The sequence below is a fragment of the Berghia stephanieae genome, chromosome 12, assembly GCF_034508935.2.
Source record: "Berghia stephanieae isolate SIO BIC M18660-M18661 chromosome 12, UCSD_Bste_1.3, whole genome shotgun sequence".
Taxonomy (NCBI): Eukaryota; Metazoa; Mollusca; class Gastropoda; order Nudibranchia; family Aeolidiidae; genus Berghia; species Berghia stephanieae.
Window position 1 is genome coordinate 1,321,662 of NC_088371.1, and position 14,297 is coordinate 1,335,958.

Sequence of the window (14,297 nt, forward strand, 5' to 3'; positions counted from 1 at the left end):
TAATGAGTCGTGACTGTTGGCTACGAGTAATGAGTGACAGGAATTCAAAAATCTTCATGGCAGTGTCTGTTGTTCCTTCTATAAAAGTAATTTAAAAATATAAAAATAACAGCTTCAAAAAAGAACAAAATACCAAAGACGGAACGTTTCGGGCTCAAAACCATTCCTCAGCCAGAAGTAAAAACAATAAAGACATAAATACATTACTAAATTCTAGACAGATGACAGGGATATTTTTTAGATCTTCTCAGTAGAAAAATAATGTCATAAAACACCAGAGGGCAATCAAATGATCAGATAGATAAATGTAAATATTATATAAAATATCCTGCTTATAAACAATATGATTATACTTACTTACTTACTTAGGCCGCCCCTTGGGGCGCCCAACATGAGCCACAAGTCTTCGCCATACTGTCCTCCATAAGCGTACGCAGCTCCCGGGTGTTATCCATTCCTGTGTCATCTAGCAGACAGTCAATGTATGTTTTATTCTGCCTGCCTCTGCTTCTGGTTCTCTCAGGTGACTCCCATAGCACAAGACGGCTGGTAATCTCCTCCTTGTGTCTCCAGCAGTGCCCCAGTCCCAAAGGGAGGAGACCTAAGTGATACTTCTAACTACAGGGGAATCAGCCTTGCTGCTTTAGCTGCCAAACTCGCTAATAAAATTATCCTCAAAAGAGTCCAGCCAGAGATTGACCCTCATCTACGTTCTTGTCAAAATGGCTTCAGACCAGGAAGAATGTAAATCTGAAGCCGACGCAAACAGTATCAAGGATTCCATCATAATAATATGTCTATTTTTGGTTTGTTCGGACTAGAAGCTAGACAGATACAATGGGTACGATCTGTATTACATTTCCATGTGCTCGAGGTCATTGGTCACATTGCAAAGTATGACCCACATAGTGAAAAGTGTTCACATTTTAAGAATAACCAACGTTACAATTGGTCATTTTGCTCAGCATGATACATGGGTATGTTTACAACGTTCATAAAAAAGCAGCGTGTTTAGATACATTGAGAAAACTCCAATCGTTGTACAGAAAAAAATTCATGTGATCGATGAATAAGTTGGACGAAAACATGAATATAGATCGCTCCCATTGACAGTTTGCCGATAAGGTTGAACTAAATATTTCCCAGGGCAATAATTATCACATCGATGGCATAAAACGACAGTAATATTAGCAGTAATATTAGTTGATGTTGTTAATTGGTGTGTAAGAGAGTAAGCTTATGCAAGAAATTTACTCAGGAGTTTTGAGAAAAACATGATCATAAAACACGGTAAATATTAGAAAGAACCATGGGGGTAGCTGCAGGAGATTGCATTTATGCTCGGTTGTGTCCACAAAACACGGTCGTCGCAACTCAGGGGATACGTATAAAACTTAGGGGATACGTTAAAAAACTCAGCGGATATCAGTAACAGATTGATGCTATTTTTGGTTATTATACATATAATGCGTTATTTATCAAAGTACTTTTATGTCATAAGAGGCGGGTTTGATAGTAATGTTCGAGAAAATTCTTGTTATTTTTAACATACAAGTTGAGCATGATTCGCTATTACTTGAAAGAGGCAGGTTTTGAATATTAATTTGGGATGTCAAAGATCAGAAGGAGTGGTCAAAAAGAATTGTGGGATAGTTTACGATAGGGTTCAAAACAGGGTGTTTCTATTCTATATGTTATTCTTTTATTCTGCATTTGACTTCTTTTATTCTGCATTTGACTTCTTTAATTCTGCATTTGACTTGACTTTGAGCTGCACATGTTTACTCTGTTCACTTTTGGGCTCACCATCATTAATTGAATTTTACGGACTTAGAAATATTCCACACATATTGAAAATGGTTACATAGGCAAAATGACTTTACATTTGGATTGATTTTACGGATTTGGGATTTATGAAACTGATTGAACTATGACCATGCTATTTGATTTGGATTTGGGATTTATCATAACAAATAAAGCAGTAAGAAATGAAACTTAGAATCTGGACTTTTATTTGAATGTCTTGATGTTGCACATTCAATTATCATCACAGGCCCTTGAACTCTTTGGTCATTATTAACATCTACAACACAACGCAAAGGAATAATATTACCATCTATCATAAAAACACTATACGATCATGAGCCATTACATATGTATGAAACTACGCCACAGGTGAAACTTATTTAAAATTGCTGTAAATCCGAATCCCTTAATGTGATCAAGTGAATAATATCATTATGAATGCCACGATTTGCTGACAAAAGCCAATCGGACAGCTCCTCACTCAGGAATTGCTGTATTGATGTTTATACCGGACCGATAGAGTTGCGGGTGTGGCCATAAGTTAAACCTGGGTATTATCGACCCGAAACCATCACATTGAAAGCATCAAAGTGGCACTAATACTACTTGATGTCATAAATAGATGAAAACTGTTGAAAACTTAGTGTAGATCTGAAATCCTTAAAGTAATTAAGTGAATACAAATAAATAATATTGTGACATTTAATGTGAGCTTCAATTTAATTACAAAAACAGATCAAATGAACGTTTCGGGTTTCCCATTCATCAACAAAACAGGATGAATGAAACACCACAAATGACTTCCTGCTGCTGTCACTAATGATTTATACTTATACCAACGTCCCTTATTTATTATTTTTTGTATTTATTTTTCATCCATTGTATTTATTTTCCAACAACAGTCTACACGCATTGATATTTCACTTTCTAAATTGCATTACACAGTTCCTCCGCGCCTCCCCTCTTTTCACTTAATTTATTGCGCACCTTTTAGAAATATCTAGTATTCTATTTTAATTCGTACTTCCTTACAAAGGAGCATACTAATTTCCTGCCAACCAATGTTTTGTTTATTCATCTTAACTATGCCACTAACAATTATCTCATTCATCTGTAGTGTTTCATTCATCCTGTTTTGTTGATAAAAGGGAAACCCGAAACGTTCATTTGATCTATGTTTGTAATAAAATTGAAGCTTACATTCAATTTCACATTATTATTTATTTCTTTGAGCTTCGAGCAGCAACATTTTCATTAAGTGAAGACATTATTTCGAATGGCACGATTTGCGTAAAAACGCCAAACTGACAACTTTTTACAGTGTGAAAATCGGTTGTTTTTGAGAGTGTTAGTGTCGTCGGTAAGTATTTTATGATATCTGTTTTTGACTCAAAGAACTTTCAAACTGACTTTAAATTATAAAAGGAAATCAAGTTATCTGTTTATCTATCTGTTTAAAAATACCTTTATAATTTTCAGTAGAGTTGTGCGCCGTATAATTTTTTTATTGACCAAATAAGCAGAATGTTCTCCACAAGGCTATCTTTTTAAAAGAAAGGATGTTCTAGTAAGGGGTTTGAGAGGGGGGAAAACTATTTTTTTAATAGGAGGCCTCCTCTTATTTGATTATCAACGATACCCGGTTATCGATGAGTTCTCGTCATGGCACCTTCCTCAAGGTAGCTTCACTTTATATTGTTATTTTGACCATGGAACTTTTGTCATACGTTTATTAATCAAAAAGTCTATATTTAGTACCATTTAAAACGTTGTAGTTCTAAAACAAACTCTGTTGATTGGTAAAATTTAAAAATTCCTAATATGAAGACTGTTTTGGTTCTACGAGGCCATTTTGTCGTTGAAGTATTGAAAGGTAGTGTAGAGCAGTCCTGGGTTGTTTTTCCTACTCGGGTTAGCTCGAGGCCCGAGGACTTATTTTCTATTAAGGCTAGTTATATGCCGTGGTAAAGGTCTTCGGGTTTTGTTTCTCCTAATAGGCTTATTTAAAGGTATTAGGTTTTATTTTTTCCTAGGGTTAGCGAAAGGAATACTTGGGTTGTATCCCTTAGCTCGAGAAAAGCGGGGAAAGCCTCCCCAACAAAACATTTTATAGCTTTCGTGAACACATTTTGTGGCCTAAATAATATACTAATATAATAATGATTGACCATCCTTGTCGGTAAACTGCCGTGCACATGGGGTTGGCATTATTATTAATTAACAAAGAACGACGCATTGTAAGTTACATTGATAACGAGAAACGTGATTTACTCAATTGGATTGTATAGGTTTCTGGAGGACTGTAGGGGCACGTAACTCTATATATTTAAGGGACATCATTCACACACTATATATTAACATCACTATATTACAGCAACTCCTGTGTAAAGTTTGTCTATTTATCATGCCAGAGCCACATTAGCCAAAAAGACTCATTCATTTTTTTTCTTTGCTTTCACCTCTCCCCCCTCCCCCCCCCCCCCACCTTTCACCAAAAAATATTGTTCTCTTTTTGTTATTTTAGACGTTTTCATTATTCACTAATCATAATATTACTAACAATAATGATTTATAGTATTAATAATAATAATAGTAATAATAATAATAATAACAATAATAATAATAATAATAATAATAATAATAATAATAATAATAATAATAATAATAATAATAACAATAAAAATACTAATAATAATAATAATAATAATAATAATAATAATAATAATAATAATAATAATAATAATAATAATAATAATAATAATAATAATAATAATAATATATGATGATGATGGTAATAATATAATAATAATAATAATAATAATATATAATAATAATAATAATAATAATAATAATAATAATAATAATAATAATATAATAATAATAATAATAATAGATAGATAGATAGATAGATAGATAGATAGATAGATAGATAGATAGATAGATAGATAGATAGATAGATAGATAGATAGATAGATAGATAGATAGATAGATAGATAGATAGATAGATAGATAGATAGATAGATAGATAGATAGATAGATAGATAGATAGATAGATAGATAGATAGATAGATAGATAGATAGATAGATAGATAGATAGATAGATAGATAGATAGATAGATAGATAGATAGATAGAATAGATAGATAGATAGATAGATAGATAGATAGATAGATAGATTAGATAGATAGATAGATAGATAGATAGATAGATAGATAGATAGATAGATAGATAGATAGATAGATAGATAGATAGATAGATAGATAATAGATAGATAGATGATAGATAGATAGATAGATAGATAGATAGATAGATAGATAGATAGATAGATAGATAGATAGATAGATAGATAAAAAAAATGATATGTGACATGGGTTAATCCTATTCAAACATTCTATTTTTTATTTATAGTGTTTTCTTTCAAGAGTATCCGTTGCCTTGCAAGCACTAGTCGCCATTTTTGACAGACTGAAATCCTACTTCGACAAGTGGTACCTGAAGATGTACACTTCAAAAACCGTGGCCACTGCATTCCACCTATTCAGTGGCACACCCGTAAACTGAACGTCCTCGTCCGGGACCATCCACTCCCATATGAGCCGCATCCAAAATATTTAGGGGTGACGCTGGACCACAGCCTTACCTATCGTGTGCATCTCGAAGGAGTTGCCCGGAAGTTAGAGAAACGCAACGTCTTCTGTGAAAGCTGGCGGGATCGACTTGGGACACTAACCAAGCACTACTGAGAACATCCGCCCTGATACTATGCTATTCCACCGCGGAGTATTGCATTGCAGTGTGGGGTAGAAGCAAAAACGTTGAGAAAGTAGATGTAAAACTTCGCAAGTCAATGCACATAGTGTCAGGAACACTGGCAAGAACTCCTAGAGAATGAGGCACGATAATGGTAGCGATCTAGCCCCCCGATGTCCGGAGGGAGACGATTACGGCAAACTGGCTGAATAAGATCCGAGAGAGAGGGAATGGGGATACCCCTCTGAAGCGCATTATGGACGGCGCCACGTTTCGAGCCAACATTAGGAGGAAATTACAATGATCTAAATTAGAAAATATAAAGGATGTGACCAGTTTCTTTGTTATTGCCTCATAAATTAATGTTGTAATATGAGTTATTTTTCTAAGATAAAAAAACCAGCCCTTTTTATATTACCTTTGTATAACAGTCAACAGTCAAGAATCATTTCCAAAATTGTAACCTTTTTTAACCGGACATTACAACCCCAAAGTAAATGCAAGAACTTCAATGCTGTAAAATGTGTTTTTGCTTTCTACAAACATAATTTCTGTTTCATCCACATTTTTTTTTCTATACATTTGTATCCATTCTTCTATAGTTACAATTATATATATTTCACATTTTGGACAAAAGCTTTTGGATCATTAGGAGTGTAATTCTCATAGAATTATACAACTGAGTGTCATATGCATATTTATGAAAACAAACGCCATGTTTTTCAAATAATTTCAACTGAGGGGCATTATAAATAACACAAATACCAAGCACAAGAACTGAACCCTGGGGGGGGGGGGGACTTACTATTTCAGGTGATACACAGTTGGCTAAAATCTTTTGTAATTATTCTTTGTTTTCGGTTAGATTTATATTATGAAAACAAATTTAAATTTGAGCTAGATATCACAAGGGTAAGTTCAAGACGCTGGAAAAGTATGTCGTGATCCAATGGGTCAAAAGCCGCCGAAAGATCTAACAAATTAAGAATAGAAATTGATCCTTTATCAATGATGTCAAGAATGTCATTCACTACCAGCACGACAGCTGTTTCATGATACAGTTTGCTAGATAAGCAAAGGAAAAGACTTTCATGAGACCACAAAGTTCAAAATGTTTTAGAATTTGATTTAGAATAATTATTTCTAGAATTTTGGAAATAAAAGACAATTTGAGACGGATCTTAATTTTTCTTACCTTTGAGGTCATTGTTTGCTTTCAATATAACAAGAGAGACCGCAGCTCTATCATTGTACTAGGGGACAATACCCATGTCAAATGAGAAAAATGATAATTAAAAACGCACTCGGATATCACATTTTATGGGATCTCTAAATTTCACATTTTTTTTCATTTATTAACAAAAATCAATCTAAATGACATGTTAAATTTCTCTCTGTCACTTCAGTGCTTCAAACTCTATTAGACAATGTGAACAATAACGAATTGGTTTTCGTATGTAATTTATACTATTTACTTCTAAAAGTACAACTTCTTTTACTTCAAAACACCCACATACAAGAAACAGTGGACAAAACAGACATATTTGGAGGTTTGGTGGCGCAATACGTCATTAAATCATGCTTTGATTTCACAGCCTGTTAAAAGAAACAGTTGAATTATGGGTGAAAGACTTTCCATGAGAGTAGGTGATGATCTCTTTATAAAAGGTCTGTATCCTGCCAATATCTTCTTTAGTGAGGGTAGCATTGAAATGTTGATCATTTATTTGAATTATTCCCGCTAATAAACTCCAGCAGTCAAGAGAAGAAATATTACTCAACAAAGACAGCAGGCATATTTCTCTGCTGTAAGGGACACTGAGACAATGCAATTATATTGTTCTCGTCATCGCTTCCAATTGTTAAATCTATATAATGTGTCGAATACAGCTCTACATACCATATTCTAATCAGTAATTGACCATGATTCATTTCCTAAGGCTAACAAACTCAACATCATTTGCTCAATCCTGACTTTGTTTTAGAACCAATGTTATACTTGTCTTCCTTACTTCTTTCTTTAAATTCTTCGAGATAATTATCATCATTGCTTTTTCCATGACGTCTGTTATATTGTAAGCTCTGTTGGCGGATGCCGTGTATTACTAGAAACCAACGGTTGAGTTAATTTTTTGTGGGTCAACAATGCGTGAAAAGCGTCTTCTTTCATCAAATATGTTTGATTAGAGCTCAGGTCCATCCCTTTCTCTTGTGTTTATGTTTGATGTCGGCGCAGATTCGTAAGTGTGTGTTTTCATGTTGCTTGGTGTTGCAATTACTGATGTAGAATGACTCCAGATCAGTTTAGTCCAGAAATATTTGACATTTGGTTTGAGAAGACAGAAGAAAATAAAAATGAAAAAACCTTGAATGGTGTTAAATATTACAAACAAGTAACTGAAAATGATCTGACTTGACACGATGCTCAAAAATCCAAAAGCCCAGGCCAGACCCAGAAGACATGCAAGGGACATGCCGCCTTTCAATTGCCTTTTGATTGCTTTTCTTCCAAATGGCAAAAGTTCAGCACTTGACGCACGTATTAGGTATCGAATCACGATAGCAAATATGACATAGTTAAATATCATAAGTAAAAAGGCTGGTAGAATGAATGAATAGTAAGCGATAGGTGTTTTAATCCAGCAAATATCGTCGTATATAAGATCGTAGCTTTCTATCGAAAAATGTAACGCGGTGACTGAAACAATTAAAAAGGGAACTCCCCAAGATACTAGAGAAAATAGGAAAAGGTAATTTCTTTCGACGTTGATGACAACTTTAACCATTCCCCTGTACAAGCAATAAGCGTCACATGACATCCATATGAGAGCAGAAAGCATGAAATAGTGTAAAGACATCGCTACACACTTACACAAAACATAAATCCAATATCTAGTATATACAAGAAACGCGTTTACTATGAAGAGTATATTCACCATCATTAGAGCTGCACAAATGTGCATCAATATTTGAGATGGTGTGTCCTTTAGCAAAGAGGGATAGAGACAGTAAGTCAAAATAGTGACTGCAAGGGTAATCGCAGACATAAGGCATCCCACAATTGACAAAATATCCAAAAATATTTTGTGCTTTGTACCGGGTTCATCAATAGTCATTATAAAGGCAAAACTAGAGAGGTGATTACAACTGCACGTCACGAAATCTGTACCAAATTATAACACAGTGCATCCGTCCTCCTTCCAATTTCCCATTTCTTCGTTTATATTTATACTGTAAGGATCCCAGAAAGCACATTTTGGTAACATGTTTGATTTTTGGTGCAAAAAAGTGAGAGTAACATCTTCATTTAAGTCTTCGACTTTCACACCAGGTACACTGATGGATACCACTCTGCTGTCAATTGTTTTGAATGTACTATTTAGATCCAATCCAATATATTTGGCCTCTGTGTACACTGCAACGCTAATACGGTCCATTTTATATTTGTCTTCAGCCGATAGAGACTCAATGATAGCTCTTATTGATAAAACTATAGTTATCTTCCCTATTTTGCCTGGGTATTCCTTTTGCGTATCTTTGACCTCTACGACAGAGATATGACCATTTCCTGGACTTATAGCGTCATTAATTACAGAGTAGTTCCAAATTCCTGAATTGTTGACTGACAACCTATTAACCAAGAGGCCAATGTTTGTTGATGAAAACTCAAAGGAAGAATTCTCAGTCAAACGTACTTTAGCTGTTACCCTCTCCACATATGCTGGAATACTCTGCAGGGATTTAGAATCTAGATGATTGATGCAACATTCGGTGACTCTGGTGATGGATCTGAGAAGGTTTTCAGCGCTTGTAACGGTTGTAACATTCTTAAGACCGTGTGTGAAATTGTCCAGTTTCGAGAGTATATCATATGTCATTTGTCTTTGTCGACCTATACTTTCATTATTATGAATCGCGTTGTCCAAGTAATGAAGCAGATCTGTTGATTTCTTTATATCATCTGGAAAGAGAAAGCACACAGTATAAAACTGGGGTACGTTTTAAAAAGAATATTCATTTTACCTGAAACAAATGATTCAAATTAGTGCGTCCCAAAATATGACAGAATGTATTATGGACACCGCGCTCGAAAGTGTGAGTAGAAACCAGCGTGCTATGCTCCTTTAAGTTCTTACCCATTATGTCTGTCACACACTTCTTGTTTTTCTCCATGCATAACAGCAAACCACATGGGGTGTGTTGTCGCAGTCTTTGTTTTAGTTTGTTGTAGGCTTAGCAAATTTCCTGTCGGGTTCAAATGTCTTCATTGCTTGCCAAGTACCGCAGTTTGAGTGTATAAAATTGAGACTTCCCACGGCCTCTTGCTACCGGTCCCCATTCCCGTCTACCGTTCTGGTTCTGGTGGTAGTCGTCGTACCGCTCCCTCGTGGAGATAGGTCTGTAGATTTTCCGATTGTCCCACGGAATAGAGCATTGCCCAGTCTTGACCAGCAGTGTGTTAAATGTGGTTATGTTCTCGGACTTTTGAAGAATAGCAAAGAAGACCTGCTCAGTATAGGAAGTAAATTCCTCCCAGTATGGAGACTGCGTCTTCAAGCTTGTCACTCCAGCTATGACAAGAATCCCCTGAAACTGGCAGTGGAAGTCTCCAAGGACTGTCGGCGTGATCTGTAATGTCATTCCGTCACGCACTTCGTCAGTAGGGTGGGATCCGGAGTGTGGTCCTTATTGTGGGTACTTAGAATCGTACAATCGGTATTTGTCATTACATTTAATCCATGTACCGGGGTTTCTACCCACCTCTTTACAGTCTTGATATCAGCACACGATGTTAATGCTATTAGAGTTGCCTAGACAAACGGAATGATGGTTTAAACACTGATAAATGTTGCTATTGGATCATAGCAATCTAGAGATAGCATTGTATTGGATTCTTTGCAAATGTTGTGCAAGGATAGCCGACAAGTCTCCATCGAAATTCTTTTCAAGACATTGTTATTCCGTCACGCTGTCTATGCCACTGGCCTTCCTAGGCTTCTAGGCATAAATGCCAACGCCTCCTTTGTCAGAGAAACGTTATCTCTTTGTTCCACCGTATAGCCTAGGATCTGGATTAGGGAATTGCGCTCCTGGGTGATGAGGGTCTCTTCTAGTAGGACATTTGAAGGTCATGGCCAGCCAGTACCTTGACAAAAGGTCATTCTTGCTATAATTTGGTCGTTGATGTTGAGAAACAATATTCGATTGTTCAAGTTGAAGTTGCACCAAGACGCCCGCTTCTCCATCGGCGACGTAATAATATATAACATGAAGGCGGTAGCATTTGACTAGGTGGCTGACCTCTTTGTAAATTATGATTCCAATTCCTGTTGTCCATAATAATGCTGCCCGGAATGACCAAAATCACCATTTCATTCGTGCACACCGGGGACTGGTCGTCTTGTAACGCTTCACTTTGACCGGCGGACTTTTCCCCCCTCAATGTGCACTTACACATCTCCACCTCGACACGGCGAAAATCTAATAAATTTTCTTGATGATAAGCACTGGTTCTTAATCAATTTTTTATTGTTTACGGAATACTTTTTTGTTTGTGCTTCAGTTGCACATAAGGCTGAATTTTGTACTGTGGTTAGCGTAAATGACAACACCTAATTATTGTTATAACTATTCACCCCAACACCAAAGTACAACACGACACACAATTAATAATACACCGAATTTAGAAAAAAGTGAACACTTTGACATCTTTTGAATTATTCAAGACATACAGAAAAATAACAAAAAGAGGAAACATAGGTAGAAGGAAACAAAAACAAATATAAAAAGAAGCCAAAGACAAAATCAAACACAATTCAGTCAAATTAAACTGCAATAATATAAATTCTACTAATAACAATGACGGAAGGCAACGGAAAACCACCGTTACTAACAAACGTTCCCAGGACATGAGCTGTCCCGAACACGTTGAACGTTTCAAACTGGTGCGAAATGAAACAAACACATTGACCACTTGGAATATATGTACATTAAACTATTTAGGTAAACTTGAAAACGTTATTCAAGAGATGAAAAACTTCCAAATTAACATCCTTCGAATCTCAGAAACGAAGTGGAAAGGGGAAGGATTAATTAAAGAAGATGATTTTGTATTGTATTCATCATCCATCGTGGCTTGTGCTCTTGAGCACGTTGCCGGTCAGCTGTCTCACGAATCACGATCCTCTGAATTGCGCATGAAACCTGTCTTGCTTTTAAGTCACATTTGGCCATTCTTAGGTTATTTAGATAAGTCATTCTTTGTCTTCCTCTCGCTCTCTTTCCTTCGATCATCCCAGATGTTACCAACTTTTCTATTCCGTCTCTTCTCAACACATGTCCCAGAAAGCGTAACTGCCTCTTTCTGTTGTTATCGATCAGTATTCTTCCCTTTCTCACCTTCTCCAACACTTCCTTGTTTGTACAACTGTCTGTCCATGATTCCCTCAACATTCTTCTACACACCCACATCTCAAATGCCTCTAACCTCCTTGTACATTCTTTGTCAAGCGTCCACGTTTCACAACCGTATAAAAGGGTACTTATAACATAATATGTTTCTACTACTTTCATTCTGGTCTTCAAGTTTATGTTGTTTTTTGACACAACTGGTCGCATTTTATGGAACACGTTTTTTGCTATTGCTATTCTTTGTTTTATATCATCTATGTCACGTGCGTCATGGGTGATATAGTGCCTAAATATTTAAATGTCTTTACTTGTTTGATGGTCTCTCCTTTGCTTGACAAGTGGAAGGTCGCGTTGTTCTCATTCTTTGAGACGACCATGCATTCGGTTTTCTTAATATTTAGTTTCAGGCCCATCTCTTCATTTTTGCAAACCACTATATCTAAAATTTTCTGCACGTGTTCTGGAGAGTAGGCCATCAGAGTACCATCGTCTGCGTATCTAATGCTATTCATATTCTGTCCTCCAACGACGACGCCTTTTATATCTTGAATTTCTTTGAATATTATTTCAATATATGTGTTAACATGGTCCGGTGATAAGACGCAACCTTGTCTTACTCCCTTCTCGATGTTAAAGAAGTCTGATGTTTCATTGTCCAGTTTAACACACGCTGTTTGATTCCAATATAAGTTTTTCACAAGTCGAAGGTCTTTACTGTCTATACCGATCTTTTCTAAGATTTTTAATAGCGTATCGTGCTGTACTGAATCAAAAGCTTTGGAATAATCAATGAAGCATAGATAAAGTGATTTTTGTTTTTCGACTGACCGTTGCTTTAATGTTTTCAATGTAAAGATTGCATTTACCGTACCCTTTTCTTTAACAAAACCAAACTGCTCGTCACTTATCTCTGGAGAGATCTTGCTCCTCATTCTTTTCATAAGTATTCTTAACATAATTTTTCTGGTCTGGCTCATTGTGCTGATTGTTCTGTGCTGGTCACAGTCAATAGTACCTTGTTTTTTGGATATCGTAATGAATACCGATTGTCTTAAGACATTTGGCAATTCACCCTTTTCATATAAGACATTAAAGGCTTTTGTCAGAATGCATATTCCCAGATAGTCGAGGGCGTCAGTCAATTCTATTGAGAGGCTATCATGGCCTACCGCTTTCCCCTTTTTCATCTCTTTGCAAGCAGCTTCTACTTCTTCTCCCAAAATCTGGGGAACCGTGTTCACAGTAGAGATTTCTTTATCAAAGCTCGTCCATCTTTTGTCGTCCGCATATAGATTTTTTGTGTATACTGCCCACCGTTCCAAAATTTCGTTGTTGTCGATAAGTATATTACCTTTTGCGTCTTTAACGCATGTACTTGCCACGGCTGGGCGTTTTCCATTTAGATCTTGTATTGACTGGTAGGTTTATTTGGTGTTAGATTGTTGTAGTCTTTCAATTCTGTGACATTCATGTTCAATATAATCTTCCTTTGCTCTCTTACACTCATGTTTCATACTCTTATTAGCTTCTTTATAATCATTGCTGTTGCGTTCTAGTTTTCGTCTTTCATTCATCAGTTTTAAGATCGTATAATTCATCCATTTTTGTTTTGGTTCGTGATTTTTCACGGATGGAATAATTTCTCTTGCAGATTCTGTGATGCACTTGGATACTTGATTCCAGTACTCATCTATGTTTATATTTGAGGTCAAGTTTTCACTTTTTTCTTTCACGCATTCTTTGTAATACTTTTTTAGTTGATATTTAATTCTCAATAAATCTAATTGCAGTTTTGCCTACCCAGTGTCCTAATAAACGGCATCATATTCCCTCCCTCCACTAGTGGATTAACGAGTACAAGCACTACCTTTTTCAAAACGAGCTATTGGCAGCTTCTCTGAAGTGGTCTACTTCTCCATTCCTATATCTTCAATTAATGTTGTGAATTCTATCGTCTGTCCCCTCTCTCTTGTCTGGTTTCTGTCCACCACTAGTATGCATTAACTGACTTTAAATACTATCAGTGTCAGGATCACTTTCTATCTTGGTACTGGGTACTGTTGTACACCAAGTTCGATAGAAATTCCTGGGTCATGACAGACTATAGATACTAAAAGAAATGAGATCATTTATATAGTGCTATATCCACCTACCGAGGTGCTGCTCAAAGCACTTCACAAGGGGTCCCAGATCAACAGCAAACAAAACAGATGGGACAAGGCAACCGCCTGTAAGGCGTTAGACGTTTTACAATTGTAGGAAGCTGACAAATACAAAGCTGTTATTGACCTGGGACTCGTTTTACACCTGAGTATGTTGTTGAGGGCACGC

At 36.1% G+C, this 14,297-nt stretch overlaps 2 protein-coding genes across 2 annotated transcripts in view; both read right to left on the minus strand.

Annotated features, from left to right (window-relative positions):
• Positions 1-6,981: 6,981 nt before the first annotated feature.
• LOC144957929 (adhesion G-protein coupled receptor G2-like) lies at positions 6,982-8,671 on the minus strand. The gene has a single exon (XM_078889488.1). It carries the CDS (start codon positions 8,669-8,671, stop codon positions 7,739-7,741), a length of 933 nt encoding a protein of 310 aa, XP_078745614.1. The 3' UTR covers positions 6,982-7,738.
• A 57-nt stretch (positions 8,672-8,728) lies between these two features.
• Positions 8,729-14,297, minus strand: part of LOC144957928 (adhesion G-protein coupled receptor G1-like) — an 8,673-nt gene continuing 3,104 nt past the window's right edge. The window contains exon 3 of the mRNA XM_078889487.1: positions 8,729-9,516. Within this exon, the coding sequence (XP_078745613.1) occupies positions 8,729-9,516 (788 nt within the window). The remainder of the gene's footprint in view (positions 9,517-14,297) is intronic.

What these genes read in the sequence shown, in the direction of transcription:
- LOC144957929 (XM_078889488.1), bottom strand. Translation starts at nt 8,671, where the DNA reads ATGACTATTGATGAACCCGGTACAAAGCACAAAATATTTTTGGATATT.